The 18,103-nt window shown below is 34.4% G+C and overlaps 2 protein-coding genes across 2 annotated transcripts in view; one reads left to right on the top strand and one right to left on the bottom strand.

The window, feature by feature from the left end:
* Window positions 1-18,103, top strand: part of CEP89 (centrosomal protein 89) — a 40,581-nt gene that overhangs the window by 9,319 nt on the left and 13,159 nt on the right. Inside the window, exons 8-17 of the mRNA XM_059824854.1 lie at window positions 475-693; window positions 1,073-1,215; window positions 1,582-1,632; window positions 2,750-2,833; window positions 3,765-3,872; window positions 5,515-5,626; window positions 6,759-6,939; window positions 7,851-8,018; window positions 8,687-8,828; window positions 11,560-11,649. Coding sequence (XP_059680837.1) covers window positions 475-693; window positions 1,073-1,215; window positions 1,582-1,632; window positions 2,750-2,833; window positions 3,765-3,872; window positions 5,515-5,626; window positions 6,759-6,939; window positions 7,851-8,018; window positions 8,687-8,828; window positions 11,560-11,649 — 1,298 coding nt within the window. The remainder of the gene's footprint in view (window positions 1-474; window positions 694-1,072; window positions 1,216-1,581; window positions 1,633-2,749; window positions 2,834-3,764; window positions 3,873-5,514; window positions 5,627-6,758; window positions 6,940-7,850; window positions 8,019-8,686; window positions 8,829-11,559; window positions 11,650-18,103) is intronic.
* LOC132318232 (E3 ubiquitin-protein ligase RNF182-like) lies at window positions 15,490-16,242 on the bottom strand. The gene has a single exon (XM_059824864.1). The coding sequence runs from the start codon at window positions 16,240-16,242 to the stop codon at window positions 15,490-15,492; it is 753 nt and encodes a 250-aa protein (XP_059680847.1).

The raw sequence follows: 18,103 nt of genomic DNA, 5'->3' as shown, positions 1-18,103 counted from the left end.
ACTGTTAAGTAACTTCTATTCAGTAACAGATCATTGAAGCCTGTTCAGTGGGAAGGAGAGTAAAGCTTTCATTACATAGGTGATTAAAATAAGAAGGGGGCAAGAGGACTGACTAGTCCATGTGGGGCACATACACTTTGCTTACTGCAGTGGGTATTTCTGTCTCACCTCTCTAGTCATCTGTGCTAGGGAGAGGGAGATCTGCTGACACTTTCTTTGCCCTTTAAGGAAGGAATGTTTTCAGTGTCTGAGAGAAAAGATGGGAACTTGCAGCCACTCCACTATATAGCTCTCTTTCCAAATGCACTTTTTTTGTTCTCTCTGGCCTTATCTTCTGGGAGCCATGAGCTGATTTATATCTTATAAAATATCACTCATACGTAATGCAAATATTAGAAAAAATGGATTATAATTTGCTGAAACTCGTATTCAAGTCTGAATACCATTTAAATACATTGTACTGTGGCATTACAGATGTGTCTATTCGGGCAAGGCAAGCATGGGAAAATATGACTAAAGAAAAGTTCAGAGAACTGAAACAAGAAAACTGGTCTCTCAACAAGGCATACCAGGCTATGGTCCAACAATTTGAGGGAACAAAACAGCAAATGGAAGAACAGCAAGCAAAACTGAAGAGACTAGAACAAGAAAACAGAAGAATTAAAGAAGCTGCAGAGAAGTCACGTAGAGAAGGTAGGAGAAACATAAGCTATTCTGTAGTTACCTTGTTTGATTTTTCTAATTTCTTACAACCTATTCCTGCAGTAGTACATTTCCACTCATTGATTTGAGGAAGTATCTATGCAGAAGTAGTTTCCAGACAGTATTTTCTACATTTGTAGAAATTTTGTCAAGGAATACTTACATGATCATGAAAAAAATTACTTGGTGGTTTGAAATGTAATGGTTTTTTGTTAGTAATTTTTCATGGGATTTTTCCATTACAGTATTTTGAGAGGACTTCTCTTATGATTCTAGCTTATTGAGATTTTTATTCTTTACAATTAACAAATTATTGTGAACATTTCTTGAATCTTGATTGAACTTTCTTGTTGGATGTTTGTTTTAATAGAGGAGGCTACAGAATTACTTTCTCTCAGACAACAAGCACAAGAACTGGTAGATGAAAATGATGCTTTGAAAATGACGGTCCATCGTTTAAATGTTGAATTAAGTCGCTATCAAACTAAATTCAGGCCATTGTCCCAAGAAGAGGTGAGAGTCTTGGTTATAATGGCAGTTTTTACTGAAATGTCCCATTGTCCTTTCATTCATCTTTGATTTTTTTTTAAGACTATTTTGTCAAAATTTGCCACAAAGTCTACAAATAGCATAGGCTTTTCCTGAAATTGAAAATAAGTGTTTATTGTTAAGTCTAACTTTCAGAAGTGACAACTTTCTCCTATTTAAGTGAGATATTGAACTTACAGTTTTGTTGACTTTGAGTGTGTGTTACATATGCAAAATATGTAATTAGAAACATAAGCTTGTTTGGCGTAATAGTTGTGACTGCTGTGGACGGTGGTTGGTGCTTCAAAAAGCAGGAAATAATTTCAGTATCTTTTTTAAAATCTACTTCAGCATCTAAAACTGAAAAGTTTACCTGTGAAAGGACCACCACCACCGTGGCTGGTAAGTAAAATAATATTTTCACTTACCTGTTCATTCCTTTTTAAGTAAAGTAGTAGAATTTCTTTACTGGAACCAAAATATTCAGGATATTATTTGGTTACTCTGCTGAACTATCACGTACTAGTAGAATATTATAAATGTTTAAGTTTGTTGCATAAAAAGATGTAGGGCAGAACTTGGCAATGAATGTGTGCAGCTCCAGTTGAATTTACAGTAAGCTACAAAGTGCATACAATCACCAACTTTGAACTACTGCATGCAAATTAAGTAGAAGTACTGTTACCCTGAGAATCATAAATACCATCTTCACTTAGTATTGTCTAACATATAGTTTGCTTCAAGGTCTGTTGCTTAATTGTTAATCTTCTTAATTGTTAATCTTCTGTTGTGATTATTTTTAAGATGATACTAAAAGAAAATAGCATATTTCAGTGATTCTGATGGTAGGAATGGTCATGGCTCCACTAGTAGCCTATGAACTTCTGGCAAGGAGAAGGCAAATAGTCTGTGAAATTGAATGCATTTGTAATGTGTCAAACAATTTCTCCTTGAAATGCTAATCAGATCTTTAAATTTTCCTTCCTCATTGCTATTCAGAACTATACAGAAATAAGAAAGTCCTCCTTCTGCTCTGTCTTTCTAGCTATAATATCCAAGAATCACATACGTATGTATTTAGTTTTAAAGATGCAGGTTCAAGAGTGTAAAAATTCCTTTCCCACATACTAATGAATCTGGGCTAAATTTGATTATTATTAACTGTATTCACTGTAGTGTTTCAGTTCGGTTTTGTATTCATTTGCATCCACGTTCTGCTGTGTTACATATACTGATAAGTAATAGCTGCTTTTTAGTGAAGTGTGCAAGTATAGCATCCAGCCTTGTCCTTTCCAAAGCTTGCTCCTAAAATGGTGCTATTAAGTGCTTCTGCAGCATCATTTTGCATATGGTGGTCTGTGTGCTTGTATAAGTCCTGCACTTCTGTCTGCAAAGCATATACGAAAACCCTGAATAGCTTTTAAAACTAGTAGTATATGGCAGGAGAAGTAGTAAAAATATTGATGAGATTATGGTTTGTAATTGATTTATATGGATTGATTCTTTAATTTTTTTTAAGTTGGATATGAAGTATTTGTCACCTCTTCTGTTGGCATATGAAGATAGAATAAGAGAAAAGGAAGATTTAAATCTTGAACATGAGGCAAGTTGCCATTTAAAGAAAATATACTTCTACACTAAAGCAGAAATAAATTACTGACATTTTTTTAAAGAGATTTGCCAAAGCTGTTTTCTGCCTAAAATTAGAAGTGACTTGTTTTACTTTTCCATGCATAGTTATTGTGCTATCTTATCCTACTTGGCTTGCTTGTTTTTGTCAGCCTGTTCAGATGTAGAAGCAGGCATTACACTGAGATGTACAAGAATTATGGTTTACTCTATTCAGAGAGCACAAACACAATCAGTGGTAGAATGAATTTACTATTGTCATTCATAATGGTGATGCAAAGCTGCTCTTCCAGTTACAGGCCTGTGGATTTTGTGGTAGAAGAATATTTATTTTTAGTTATTTAAGGAATGGGTATTCTTTTTGCTCTTTAGAAGTATTTTTTTGTCACTGAATCTTTGAAAAATAGTGATTTACTTCAGAGTAGAGCTGCTATAGCTTTGCAAAGTAATTTCTTTCCTTCAAAAAATTAAGCCATAAAATGAGCAGAAAACACAGAGGGTTTTATATTACTGTAAATTCACTGTATTGTCCTACCATATACAAATTCATGTTAGTCATACTGAAAATGTATAGTATCATGTAGTAAATTCCAGAATTCAGTTTTTTAAATCCATATTTTAAGCATTTGCAACTTGCTTAATTCAAATGACGCTTGTCAAAAAAATGTGGTAAAATTCAAATATCTGTATTATTTTAAATCAAATATTACTAAATTGATGAAGCAATTTAGAAGTTAAGTATACACATCTGAACTGAAGATGAGTGAGTAGTGAGATAACATGCTGTTAACAGAAGAATTAGAAGGCACCCAGGCATGTTTATTTATAAAAGTTTTTGTTGGTGTAAAAATTAAAACAAAATCCTTACCTCTAAAGAATTTTATGTGGAGTCGTTTGTCTTCCAGGAGGATATGAAGAATTTTAAAGTACGAGTTGAAGAGTTGGTGAAGGAGAATGAAGACCTGCATGAGCAATTAAATAAAAATAACTTTATTACCCCTACAGAATGGCAAGTTATATTACTAGAAATTAATTTAAAAGCTACTCATTATTCTACTTGTTACATGCAAACTTTAGGATTACAGACCTTAAGGAAAAATTTTGTTCCCCTCAAGCAAATTAAGTTTTGCTGAAGAGTTAATAGAGTCATGATTATGTCCTGTTGCAACAACGCTGATCTGCAATGCCTGAAATAACTTTGCAGTAAAGATTCTATAGTGAATGTGCAGTTTTGCACCTGAAGCCCATGTAATTCTGTCCCAGACCTTGCAGGTTACATACTTAACTTTTACACTTCTACTAAGACTAGGAATGTGCCAATGACATCAGTTTTTCATTAATATAAAACAGTATTGGAATATGGCATTAGAAGAATTTGATGTTCTTGAGAAGTGAAACAATGCAAACATAATGAAGTTAAGTAGTATAAAATACATATGAGGCTTAATAACAATTTACATAAGTCAGGCATTCATCAGTTGGTAACTGAGGTGGGGAAGAGACTGGTCGTACTGGTTCATCGCAAGATGATTGTGAGCTTTTTACGGCAACAGCTGTAAAGGAAAAAAAAAAAGCAGTATAGTCCTGGGGTATGTTAGAATAGGTCCTTCTAGTAGAGGCTGGGCAATAACAACACAATTATATGGAAAACTCTGGAGAGTCCCAGTCATCCATATTTAAGTACAGAGAAACAAAGCTGGAAGGGTTTGTGGTGTAGCCAAGGAGAAATGGAGGTCCCCTTTTATTTAGAGTTTAGACAGAGTGGCCTTTCTCATTTAGCAAAACAAATGCTGAGAAAGGACGATATTGCTTTCTGTAAGCACATCAGGAAAAGGAGTTATGGAGTATACAAAGAACTACTTAAGCTGCATTTATAGGACTGAAGACAGTGTTATTAGAACAACATCTGGGTGTTCATTCACCATAAACTTAAAGTAGAAATTGGAAGATGATTCCTAACCAGTGTAACAGGTTTTGGAACAGCACCCCCTGTGAGTAGTGAACATAGAAATTCTTACTGCACTCATGACACAGGTGGTAATTGTATGGAAGGTATCGTATGGCACAGTGTCTACACTAGGAGGACTTTATGACTCAAGCTGCCTCTTCCACAACCTCTCTGGACAGCTAGCTGCACTGCTCACAGTGAAAAACTCTTTCCTTATGTTCAGAGAGAACCTCCTGTGTTTCAGTTTGTGCCCATTGCCTCTTGTCCTGTCCCAGGGCACCACTAAAAAGAGCCTGGCTCTGTCTTTACACCCTCCCTTCAGGCATTTTTATACAGTGAGCAGGGGGATTGGACCAGATGACCTCCAGAGGTACCTGCCAACCTCAGCCATTCTATGATGCTATGATTCTAGTTCACACATACACATTTTTCCTTCTTTCTATAGGGAATTTTTGCTTTAGTTAGTCAAAGGTTTAAAACACTATTTAAAATAATTTACATGTCGAGGGTTGTGAGTTCATGTCTCTAATAAGCTTACCTTGGCTTCTGACATTGCTTTCAATAAGGGTTTTTAATTACTTTTTTTAAAGACGTTCAAATACGATTTTATAAGTTTACACTGGTGGAAGTCAGTTGTGTTTTTTCTTTTGACATAAATTAGTAATTGAATTATATTTTATTTATAAGCTGGTTGTCATTGCAGGCAGCAGCTGCAAACTCAGGCCAAGCTGGTCTTGGAAGAAAACAGATTGTTGATGGAACAACTCGAAATTCAACAGGCTAAAACAAAAGACAGTCACAAACAACATGTCCAAGAAGGTAAAGCGCTTGAGTTGCTAGTCATTTGAACTACACCAAAGATGGTACTGCAGGTTTGGTTTTCTGCGTTTTTATTTGTTTTGGTGGCTTTTCTGGGTTTTGGGATTTTTTTGCAACTCCATATATGCCTACAAAGCATCACTGAATGCATGTAACACTAATACAAGATCAAGCTCTGGATGTCAACTGATACTGAAAAGAAATGTCATTATCACCTATTGACACTGCACAGCATACTACATTTTTCAGAGGAAGCAAATCAAAAGTAACAAGAACTGTTAAACAGCAATACAGTCATTTTCATAATTTAAGAGCACTTTAAACTTTACAGGTTGGTATTTGTGTGTGGTATTATTTGCTTATTTAAATGTTCAGTTTAGAATTTGTAGGGGTTTTTTCATTTTCTGCTTTGTAACCAATGTTTATTGCTTAATAAAAATATAGTTAATTATATCATCAGTAGCAGTATTTGATTTTACACTTTTATAATTTGATACTATTTAAATTTACATGCATCTTCAAGTAATAATCTGTTATCTATTGCTGTTTTATCAGAGGTTTGTATTTGCTTGAATTCGGAACACTTGATATTCCTTGTCTTGCTTGTAAATGTTATTTCTTGACCAAGATTAATTTTTCTGCTGATAGTTATTTATTGCATCGGCAGATTCCTCTGGATATTTCTTGTTAATAGCCTTCTGACTGGATATTAAAAAGAGAACAAGCATGTTATAGTTTAAAATTCCAAAACTGAAAGTAAGATTTCTTAGTGAAGTTTAAAAAGCAAGACTGAATCTTAATTCACGGATTAGGATGTTCTGAAAAACATTTAATTGTGTGTGATTAATGTGAGTCGCTGATGAGAATGGTTTCCTTAAGTGAACCTATATAGCAAAACTCCAGTTCTGAAATTTTTTATTCATCTGCCATATATTCATTTGCTTGAGACAGCAAAAAAAAAAAAATCCAAACTGTTAAAATACAAAACAAAACTGTCAAATCCACTGTTACATAATGCTCTGAACAACTAGGAATTAACATATTACTGGTTTAGTTCTAGTTTTACTATGTGATTGAATTAATTCTGCTGTACCCAAGTTTGTTTTTGTTTTTTTTTTTTTCCCTCCAAAAGCTTCAAAATTGACCAAACAGATAATAATCTTAGAAGATAAGAAAAAATGTCAAGAAGAAGAGATAGCAGAGTACCAGAAACAGTTGGAAGCTTTGCGTTCTACTTGTGAAGAGCTGAAAGCCAAACTGGATAGCAGAATAGCAGCAGAGGAGCACTTTGCTTTGGTGAATGATTTAAAAAGGTATGAGTTTACATATGGTGCACAGAGAAACAATTCTGCAAAGCATTCACATGAAAAAATTCACATATGCATCACTCTCTAGGTAGGAGGTGAGTGGAAACATGCTGGTAATCTATGAAAGTAACTACCAAAGTACAAAGAAAGGTAAAAAAATAGTTGAAAAATATTGTCTTGCTTTTTGTAGACAAAATTACAGAAGGAAATCCCAGCTCTAGAGACATCGGTAGAAGTGTTTCTAGTATAGAGTACCTACTGCTAAATGTAACTTTTTAAATAGAAGAAGAGGAGTCATTAAAAATAGAAGCAATTAAATTTGACAAAAATTCTATCAACACTGTCTATAAAATGTTCCCATCTTTGGGAAAATGTCTGAAGGATCCTGAAATTCTAAACTAAAAATACTACGTTTCTCCAGTCTTTATAATATGGAAATAACGCAAAGCAACACAACACAAAACTGCTGTCATGCAGCATAGTCTGTAAAATAATACTTTTCTAAAGATATTCTGTAAATTTGCTTGCTTTCAAGCCTAGGATAGTGCAAGTTACTGTTTCTTGGTACAATGCCTTCCTGAGGAGTTCTCAGACCTTTTTTGGCATTGCTAGTAATTTACTAAAAAAAAAAAAAGTTAGGAAGGGAATACATTTGGACTATATAGGATATATTTATAATTCAAATTCTATTCCAAGTGCAGTCAGGATGAATTATTTGAATGATTTTGTTTGTATTATGTTTCTTTCATGATTTGATGTGTCATGAGATTGTAATACCTCTCTGATGTCACCACTGAATAGTAAGCATTCTCAATGTATCTTTTTCATATGTTCAACATGGGTATCTTACTGTAACTTAGCTTTTTAGTGAGGCAGGTCTACACATGACGCCTGTTCCACGCTGTTTGTTTTTGCAGCCATTTACAACAGGAGCAGGAGAAAAAGCGCTGTGAGGTGGAAGATTTAATGGGAAAGATAGCATCACTGCAAGCTCAAAACAAGAAGCTGCTTTTAGAGAAAAATAACTTAATGGCTGACAACAAGATCCTGGAAACTGAGATGGAAATGACACAAAAGATGAACAGGTCATATCGTATTCTTATTTTCTTATGTAGAAATACTCATATTTCTAAAAATAACAGCAGAAATATCTGTAAAAATATTGTCTGACATCCCGCAGTGTGTAATTTCTACTTATTACAGAAAAAGCATGTTTTCTAAACACATCTGTCACATTTAAAGGCCTGGTTGTAAAGTAACTTTGCTAAGCTTTATATGTTTTCATGCATACTTTTCTATGTCTACATGCAAATTAAGAATATATATTTAATGCTAATAGTTAGCTATAGCAATTAATAAATTGTGTACTTACCTGAAAAATAGGGTATTACACTATTTGCAGACCTTCTCATGCACCCAAGTGGTTCAGATGTGGGCTCACAATACTTTAAAAAGTAAAAACAATATTATTGTTGTATTTCTTAGGAAATACGAGCTTGTAGCCATTGCGCAAATTGTTCTTTTGAATCGTTGTTACTGTTGTTATTCACACAACATATTGTAAAGAAAAACAGCCCCCAAAAGTGGGAAATGATACTTCCAGCATTGCAAATATTTTGAGCCAATGCATCTTTAACAGCATATTTGATTGCTTGAAACTTGTACAAGTTGATTTGCACATGCAATGCAAGTTCTTCTAATGCCATTATTAATCCCCAATCTGAAGATTTTCCTTTTTCTGTTAATTTTATAGGCGATTAAAGAAGAAAATAGGTCTTTTGAAACTGCAGTTGGAGGAAGCAATGGAAAAAGAAATTGCAGCTCATCACTATCTAACAAACCTTATTGGTGTGGTGGAGAAGATAGCTCAGGAACGTGATCATCTTATTTTTTTGGTAAGTACCTTTAAATAATTAATATGACTTAAGTGATATTTCACGCAATTATCATCCTACTAGCACAATTTGATGTTAATTTGCATCATCAAAAAAAAAAGCTCTGCTTTCAATTTAAGGATTTAGCTATTTAAATAGGCTTTTGCAAATAGGACAGGAACAGTAAAAGATTATTTTATAGAAAAGTGGTTAAAAGCAACTACCCTGGTTTCTGGAAATAACATAATTAAGCCTTAACTCACATCAGTCTTAGGGTCTGCAATGGTATATATCAAGTTTAAAATAATTTTTACATCTGATTTTAGAGTTTGGCTTCACTTGTTGAAGCTACATGTATTGAAAAATAGCACGCAATCATAAATTTTTAATATCCATTTCTGAATCTACAGATTATTGTATTATATACATTATATATATGGTATTATAAACATTATATATATGATATTATACTTGAAGTGATCTGTATGGACCTTCTGCTGTGGAAGCACATGCATGTTACTGCCCCTTTTTGGTGAGCAGTCATTTTGACAGGCTGATTGAGACTTTTGGAACAGCTTCTGTTTAGCGGAAGTGTCTGGCATGGAAGTTACTGGACTTTTTATAGGCACACTTTGTTTCCTTTACAAGATCTTGGACAAAATTTAAATTTTACATATTGGTACTCCGTCTTCAAATTGGTCCTGGAAACCATTTCACAAAACTTTGTTAAACTAAAGCTTCTTTTGCTTCTCTTGTTCAAGTGGTAGACAAAGGTTGTCATCAGTGCTGGATAAAAAGACTCTATAGCAGTTAGTTCCTAATTCTAGAAGAGGAACTCTGGTGACCCAACTCAAATCCTTGCAAACTGGACTTCAGGATTGTGAAACTAGGCACAATAAATGTCTCCTAGAAATTAGGGGAACTAGTTCTTATCTCTCAATCTCTGGTACATCTACTCTCAAATGTTCAGCATACCATATTAGAAATATCACAGAGATCCAGAATTACCTATAAGTACAAGATGTGCTGTTTGGCTTAATAATACCCTAGTGGATGTACAGAATACTTTTAGTAGTAAAAGCCTGTTTCAAAAGGAAAGCTGTCTTAACATAACCTTAATCACCACAAGGTAGTGTAAACTGTAACTTTGCAAGTGTGCAGTATTTGACATCATATTCTTCCCTTCTGAAACCTACACCTGAAAGTACACACTAGAAGAATCAAGTTTCATACATGTGCAAAAAGCTCAGAGGTTGTCTGTGGAAAGCAGCCCAAAATGCAGTCAACTATGGCCAGTCTTTCTTCAGACAGGTGTAAACTGATCCAGCAATTAGAAGCCAGTCTTGTCATGCAAACCAGAATTTATCTCTTCCTTTTGGATCACATTCTCTTGTGTATTTGTATGATGGTGATACATATTTACTTGCTGTCCATTATTTTTCCATTTTGTGGCTTAAATACTAAAGAGCACACAAGTCTTGCTTTTTTTTTTATTAATTCACTGTGTCTGGGCTGACAGCAGAGATACTCTGAGACAAACTTTTCTACTGAAATAGCCTAGTATCAGTAAAACCTTTAAATACCCAGTTTACTTTGCTGCCTGGTAGAGCTGAATCAGAGCAACTTGTTCCTACTTCTAATTGCTGAACTGAAAGCCTACCTTAGCAGAAAGTTAGACGGCAGGTATCTTGTGGTCAGGTAATCTGATAAGGTTGTCTAATGGGAAGGCCTAGAAAACAACAACAAACAAAAAAATTAGAGCCAGACCCTAACAATTGTGAAGAGCCACTACTGAGCATGACGTGTAACTAAAAACATATTATTGTTCCCCTCACCTCAAAATTCAGTAATGTCAGGTTTATTTACTCCTTTCAACTACTGCTATTACCCTAGCCTTATTCTTTTTCACTTCACTAATTGAATTAAAGCATTAAAATTAATTTTATGTAAACTTAATCGAGAAGGATGGGGAGACCAGAAAGGGTACAGCACTCTAAGAAATTAGTCTATAGTCTTCCTTAATGAGGATTAAAAAAAAAAATCCATAGTAACCCCATCTCCACAAAAATAAATGGATAGTCTTAAATTTACTGTTTCCAGGAACAGTGACAGCCTACTATAAATCCAGTAAGAGTAAAACAGAGCAGCAACAAATTTATTTAAAACAATTTTGATAGTACAACACTGATGATGAACTGTAATCCTGAGTTAGCAGCTGTCAAAATTATTCTTTTCTTGTATTGTATGATTCAGCTACCACACAGTAAATCAAAATGTCACTGACTGAAGACTTCAGCGATGCTAGTTAATTTTGACTTCTGTGAAAGGATATATGTCTCTGGAGTGATATAGGTAGTTACAGGTCCTGCCAATTTCAAGGGATCTTGAGACCAGACTACTAAATCTGACCCAGAAGGATGAGTCTCATGCATACAAATGGCATCCCTACATAACATACATACATCTGTAGAAAAATATGCGGAATTGGTTGGGTTTACAGTATCAGTAGCTATGATCCTTTCAGAATAAAACTGTTTCAAGGTATTATTTTGTTAGTGAGATAGTATTCTCAGTCAGTTGACAAATTATTAATTAGCCATTATTGGAATAATTTTCAGGATTCTTTTTCCATCTTGGTTCTTCAGACTATTGGAGCTCTAAACAGAATAGCTTTGTCTTCCTCAGTTATGTATTTTGTCTGCCCTGTCTAAAGTAATGATTACATTGAGTTATGTATACTATATGTTTGCAGGCCAAATGTTTGGAAAATGAGAATCATGGTGTTCTCAACAAAATAGTAGAAGGTAGTCTACGCTTAGGAAGGTTGGAAGAAAAGGTTAAGGTAAGCAGTATTTCTAAGCTAAATATTATGTAAAATGTTTTGGGTTTTTAATGAGAGAAGTCAGTAGTTAATCTGTGTCAGTGTTTTTATGAAAGACTTACGGATTATTTCATAAAGAGTTTTTAAAAAGCAAAATGGATCATCATTATAGTTTTCACAAATATCTTTTCCATTGTATTTGTACATTGCATGTCTGCCAGGTCATTTCATTTGCATCATTACTTGGAGAATTATGACTAGTTGTAAAAATAATTAAAAATTATACTTTGTGTTTCATTTTTGCTCTGTAGTGTAGCCTGATTATTCTCTCTTCTACTTTTTTGAGGCTGCACTAATGCTTCAACTTGAAGTCCATTACAATTAGATTTGGAAGAATGAAGAACATATCTTGAGTGTACAGTTATCCTCAAGTACTTTCATATGGCCATAGGATAGGAGGTTTAGAAACACAGAGGATGTTCAAACATCTAGCCTAATTAGAGAATACATTAGAGGTTATCTTTACAACTGTCTAAACAAATACAAAGCATAGTGTCTAACTGCAGTATAACAGTGTATAGCATGAAATACATTTGAAAATTATCTATTTTAACATCTTTTGTGCTACAGTAATTGCTTTTACTGTAAACTCAAAAAAGGAAGGAGAAGGATACCTGGCATATTTGTTTCTATATATAGAAAGTAATATAAATTACTTTCAAAAGCTGTTTTGTACTGTCAAGTTTGTGCAGTTTACCCAAAAGCAGAGAGTCTCCATACATTGCACTTTTCCAGTCATGACGCTGCTATTCCTGCATCAAATGACACAAATGTGTACCGCTATGTTAATGGAGACCAGCTCCTTCTGCACTTCCCTTGTAAGAATCAATACAGCCCATGAATTAGAAAGAAAATAAACCAAATCCTAGGTGTAAAGAGAGCGCAGTAAGCTGAAAAATAGCTATAATTTGTAAGGAACCCTTCATAAAATACCTAAACGCATGAAACACTACCATAAAAGAATTCTCTAATTATACTAATACAGCTATAAAAAGTTTTTAGCCATTTTTTACCCTCATTCATGTCTATCTAAATTTAGAAAACATCTCCCCTACTAAGACATTGGCTTGTATTCTTAAATACAGATTTTCTGCAACTTAATAGATCTGTGACTACTATAAGGGATAGAGAAGAGACTTGCATAAAATTAAAATATTTACATGCAGTACATGCTGTGAATTTTAAGTGCAAAACAAAATAAAATAAAATTAAAAAATCCTTCTTAACCCATCAACTTTTAATGGAAATTAGAAAAAACAGCCTGTAAGTAAAGTTCTTAAATATTGCTGTTTTGATTTAGCAAAAGTAAGATTAATCTACTTGCAAAACTTTTTTGCTCTTAATTTTTGTCAGTAAATCAGAGGGCTTAAACAGTCACACCTTAAAATATCATCTACTACTTGGTTATCATATTAGTTGAACTTTGCTAAAAGCTAGTATCATTTGTTTCTTTGCTGAAAACACCTTAATTTCTTTAACACTTCCAGTCAGGTAATCCACTTTTCTAAATAGAAGCTTTATTAATTTGTTCTCTTCAGTGATTTATGGAAAGTTATGGGGATTCTTTTGTTTTACATATAAAAAAGGGTATTTTCATAAGTCTAAATACATTGTCAAGTTTTTAGTTTGGTTCTTTCTAGTCACAAGACTTTTTTAATCCCAATATGTAATGCAGTTCCTCAGACAGGACAGGCCATATTGCACACATTGCTTTTTCAGGTGCTGCTGATAAAAAATTAGGTGAATGTGGAAAGGCAAAAGGATTCTTCCCTTGGAAGATACATGTTTGCCTTCATGGTTCATGCACAATTCTAACAACCATGAAACTTGAACAGCAGCTTGCTTCAATATTACTTACTTCCTACTTAGTTGAATGAGATAGGTTGGAGGTCTTATTAGGCTGATTATATCAGCTGGAGGAATCTCTGCTGCTTCAGGAAATCACAAATTGTGTAACTGCCTGTATGTTGAGTTAGAGGATAAACCTCTTATGAGGTATTTATGTGTACTCTGTCTCCAGTGATAATAGTATTTAACATGCATTCATTTTTCTGAAAGGGTAATACTTCTGACAGGGTGATAGAACTATTGGTAATGTGAGTGTTGCACTATTTCTTATCTTAGGAAAGGGTGTTTTGCATAGGCTTTTAGCCATCTTCAGCTATTTCAGTGAAACTCAAGATAAGAAATACAAATTATATCCTATGAATTAGATCATACAGTCCTTAGGTTATGATGAGAGAAAAGCTTCTAGCCTACAGGTTGGAGTTACTTACAAGTGCCTACAAAGTGAGTCTGTATTTTCTACTTTTTGGACGTAACCAGGTATCTTACGTTTACCTTTTGGTGAATTCGTTGCCTCCTATCTCAGCAGGCACAAGCTCATCCAAAACCATGTTACAGGTCAGATGCACCATGTGTGTGCGTCAAAAGATTCTCTGGGGCTTCTTTCACATCACTGCAAATGTTATTTGAGGGGAGGGAAGAAAGGCGGCCAGGTGGGACAGCCATTCTTCACGGGAAACATATGGCACGTACCCTATGGACAGTGGTTGTTCAAAAAGCTGGCAATTCCATCCCTTTAGATCACTTCCCTCTAAAGGAAAAGTCAGGTCATTTGTGCTTTGCACATAAAAGTGGATCAGGTCTTCTGGTCCAGAGTTCTTCATTCTAGTGAATTCTTTTGGAGAAAGTAAATGAACAAAAATCCTATGTTTTTGTTTTTCATTGAGAAGCCTCAAAATAAATCAAGATCTGGCAGATCTGTTATTAAACACAGAATCACTGTGAAAGTCTTTAAAGCTAAATAATACGTTATTGATAAAATAAAACCCCAAACCATGTAGATATTTATATACACAGCTTTATTACATATTTTAAACCGTGTACGCTTAAGTAAAGGAGCAAATTAAAAGTGATTCTCTTTATAAATACCCATTTTTAATTTGGGATTTAGCAATTACTTTAAACAAACTTTAAAGTAATTCACTGTGCAAAATGTTTTGTAGGTTATCAGTACAACCATATGAAATTCAGAAAATAACAGAGCAGTATCAAATAGGTTGAATATAAATATTCAGAAAATGAAAACATTTTTGCAGAGGAACTATGTTGAAGAAACAAAACTTACTTTGGTATTTTAATTTTCAAAAAAATTAGGTTAATTTCTACTTTTATATACTTTGGGTTATGTCAGATAATTCTTCAGGCATACTGAATCATGAAAAATATTAAAGCTTACTTAAACTTATTTAATTGGTCCTTTAAGATTCAGCTACAAGCTTCTTTGTCATAATGCTCATAACTCAAAACTTTTCTGAAAAATCTGGCTGTAGAGCGGCATATTTAATGCAACTTTATTTCCCTTTGACATCAGAAAATATTTGACTCAAGTCCAAACTAGCTTGTAATGGGGCTCTTTTTTTAAACAGGTCATACACAGAGCACTTCTGATCTCCATCTTTTTTTTTAAAACAGTGACAATGTATTTGATAGAAACAGGGTGTGGGTTGTTTTTGTTTTTTTTTTTTTAAATAATAAATAACCTTCAAATATCTATTCTGTTCACAGTTAATGAGGTGGTGGTCTAAAACTGTTTGTTACTTAAGGAACAGGTGACAGTTACAGGTGATAGTAACCTCCATTTTTCTTTTTCAGTAAAAGAAAAAACACAATCTTGTCATTTTGCTAGTATGCACACAAGTTATTGTGCTTTAACAAAAATACGTATATGTCATACTATATGCGTTTTTAACAGTCCATAAAGGTTAAAGTCTGCAATTAAGTTGTTTTATGGTTTAGTTAAAAATTTACCAATTGATAAAACACTTTGCCACGGAATTTGTGACTGCTCTTCACAAAGCTGATACAGAGGCACTGGCAGAAGCCATACACGAGACATACAGTTAGACTGGAGGGAACAAAACTCACACACACAACACCTAGGGTCACCTTCTGAATCACTAGTAAGTAGATCCCAAGAGGGAGGGAACTAAAGTAAAGAAATCCAAGCAGCCATACCAGTATTCTGGGGACATGCTTCCATAGCTTTGAAAAGAGATCTTGGTCCAGCTGACTGTGAGAACTTAGAGATACTGACTCAGTGCCATGGTCAGCATAATAATTGGAGGCAGTACTTTGACTGGGAGTCCTTGGGCAGTCTTTTTGTACTTCCATAATTGTAATAACTAAGCAGTTTGATGATCTGTGGGAAGAACTTGAATAAGCCAAATTTTTTGGTGCTAAAACTACTTCGTTACAGTCAGAATTCCATGCTGTTTTGTCTTTTAATATGAGCTTGGACATAATGTTTGTATCATTGGGGAGTCCTTCAACTTCATCTTCGTGCAACTCTGTCTCATGGCGGCAAAAGGGACAGCTAACGCAGGGAGATCCGCCTCCTATATGAAGTATTTTAGTCAAACATCTAGCACAAATGCTGTGAAGACAATCCAAGATTTTGGGCTTACCACTGTGAACAGTAAATCTCTGGTAACAGATTTTGCACTCCAGTGCATCATTTCTTTCTTCTCCTTCAGTGCAAGTGTAATTCATCTTTAAATTAGACACACTGTCAAAAAGAAGTAGTCAGATTATAACAAGTTGTTTAATGGGTTCTGAATCTCTGATAATAATTTTCTGAATCATAAGATTTTAGTAAAAATAGGTAGAAACAACCTTTATCCTGCAGGTATCTAGCATCTCCCCCTGTAACACCCCTCATTTTCATTCAACTTGACCAAACAGGCTGGCCTTAATTTTTTCCCTACCATCTTGCTACATATTGCATTTAGAGCACAAAATTTTTATTGGTGAAGAGAAAGCATTAAAGGTTTGTTCTTAACACTTCCTGAACATTGAGGAACTGTGTATTTCAGAAATGCATAGCTTACTCTCTGTTTTCCTGGAAACCAGTTGCACACACCAGTGCATTTGAATGAAACAAGGGTGCTTCTTCACCATGTTCCTATCAATGTTAATCTGGATGTAGGGAAAGGTGCTTTGGGTCTAACAGCAGGAGACCATGGATTTAAGTCTCACTGCAAACATGGGCTTTCTGTCCAGAGACTATTTTACTTTGTTAGAATTTAAATTTTTCCATTTTGGTGCCCCTGAAAATTCAAGCAGCAGTACAGTTTTTGTGATGCAGCCACAGAAGAAACTGCTTCTGTGATTCTGTCAGTCCTAAAGGTGGACCTTAACCACATGCAATTTGCCTCTTACTTTCACATCAAGTCAAAGTGAATAAAACTAAAGGAGAAATGTGAAGTGCACTTCAGTCTTTCTCACTTTTCACTGAGAAGTTTGAACACCTCAGCACATCCAAGAGATGCTTAGCTGTCTTGCTTTCCTTATTCTAAGCATATGCCTGGCACACTAAAATGTTTTCAGTTTCAGTATGTAGTTTCTATTGGTTGGCTCTGTAAATCTATCTTCCTGTATATTTATAAAAACCATTTATCCTCTTTTTATATCTACAGCCATCAGTTGTGAAAGGCAACTTAATTATTTAACATCTGTTCTATGTACTTTTTAATAAGACTGGAGTAGAAAGCATTAGGAATTGGTTACTTTTTTTTTTTTTTACCCCATTTTGGCAGTACCCAATCATGGTCCTTCTGGCAAGAAGGGAAGACTAATTTACATCCTGTCCCTGGAAAAGTGCAGCCAAGGAAACTACCTATAAAACCTGTATAATCAATATTGCATTTAGGAGTTGATATGCTGTCAGCAATAATTGTAAGAGTCCTTGACACATGAAACTTTTTAAGACCGAAGTGAAATGATACATGTGTTTGCATCATTGTTATAGGTCCCTTCCAACTGAACTATTCTATAGAATTAAATATCAAGACAGAACTACCAAATTACTATGTACAGAGCAGTTTTTATATACAAAAAAAAAAGGTTAAAATTGATTTTATATTCCCCCCCCCAACGATTTCAGTATGAAAGGTTAGCATAGCAATTACTGTTTTGATGTGTTGTTTTGTTGGCTTGTTTTTTGCATTCAACCTTTGGAAGACATACTTTGTTCTTAATGCCATATTTATTTTGTCATCATAATACATCCATCTAGCCATTTGATACTGTTTGGATTGAGGCTTTTTCTAAGCAATCATTCAGTGCGTACCTAAAAAAGAATCCACCTTCCTGGAATTTTTCCATAATAATTTTTTAACCATGCCTGGTCTCAGTCTTGGATACAACAATAGACCTAATGAAGCATTGCCACTAACTTCAGGAGGTCGAGGATATCACTTGTTCACATAGGGGGGGAACCTGATGGAGGTGGGGAGAGAAGGGTTCTGTCTCTTGAGAAGATGCACAAATTTATTCTTTGCATCATAACCATCATATAATAGCAGAAAATTTTATTTAAACCTTTTAAATTTTATGTCTCTTTTTTAGAGAG

The sequence above is a fragment of the Gavia stellata genome, chromosome 15 (assembly GCF_030936135.1).
Source record: "Gavia stellata isolate bGavSte3 chromosome 15, bGavSte3.hap2, whole genome shotgun sequence".
Lineage (NCBI taxonomy): Eukaryota > Metazoa > Chordata > Aves > Gaviiformes > Gaviidae > Gavia > Gavia stellata.
Note: the sequence above shows the minus strand (reverse complement) of the source record. Positions and strands in the feature narration are given on the sequence as shown.

What these genes read in the sequence shown, in the direction of transcription:
- LOC132318232 (XM_059824864.1), bottom strand. Translation starts at nt 16,242, where the DNA reads ATGAATTACACTTGCACTGAAGGAGAAGAAAGAAATGATGCACTGGAG.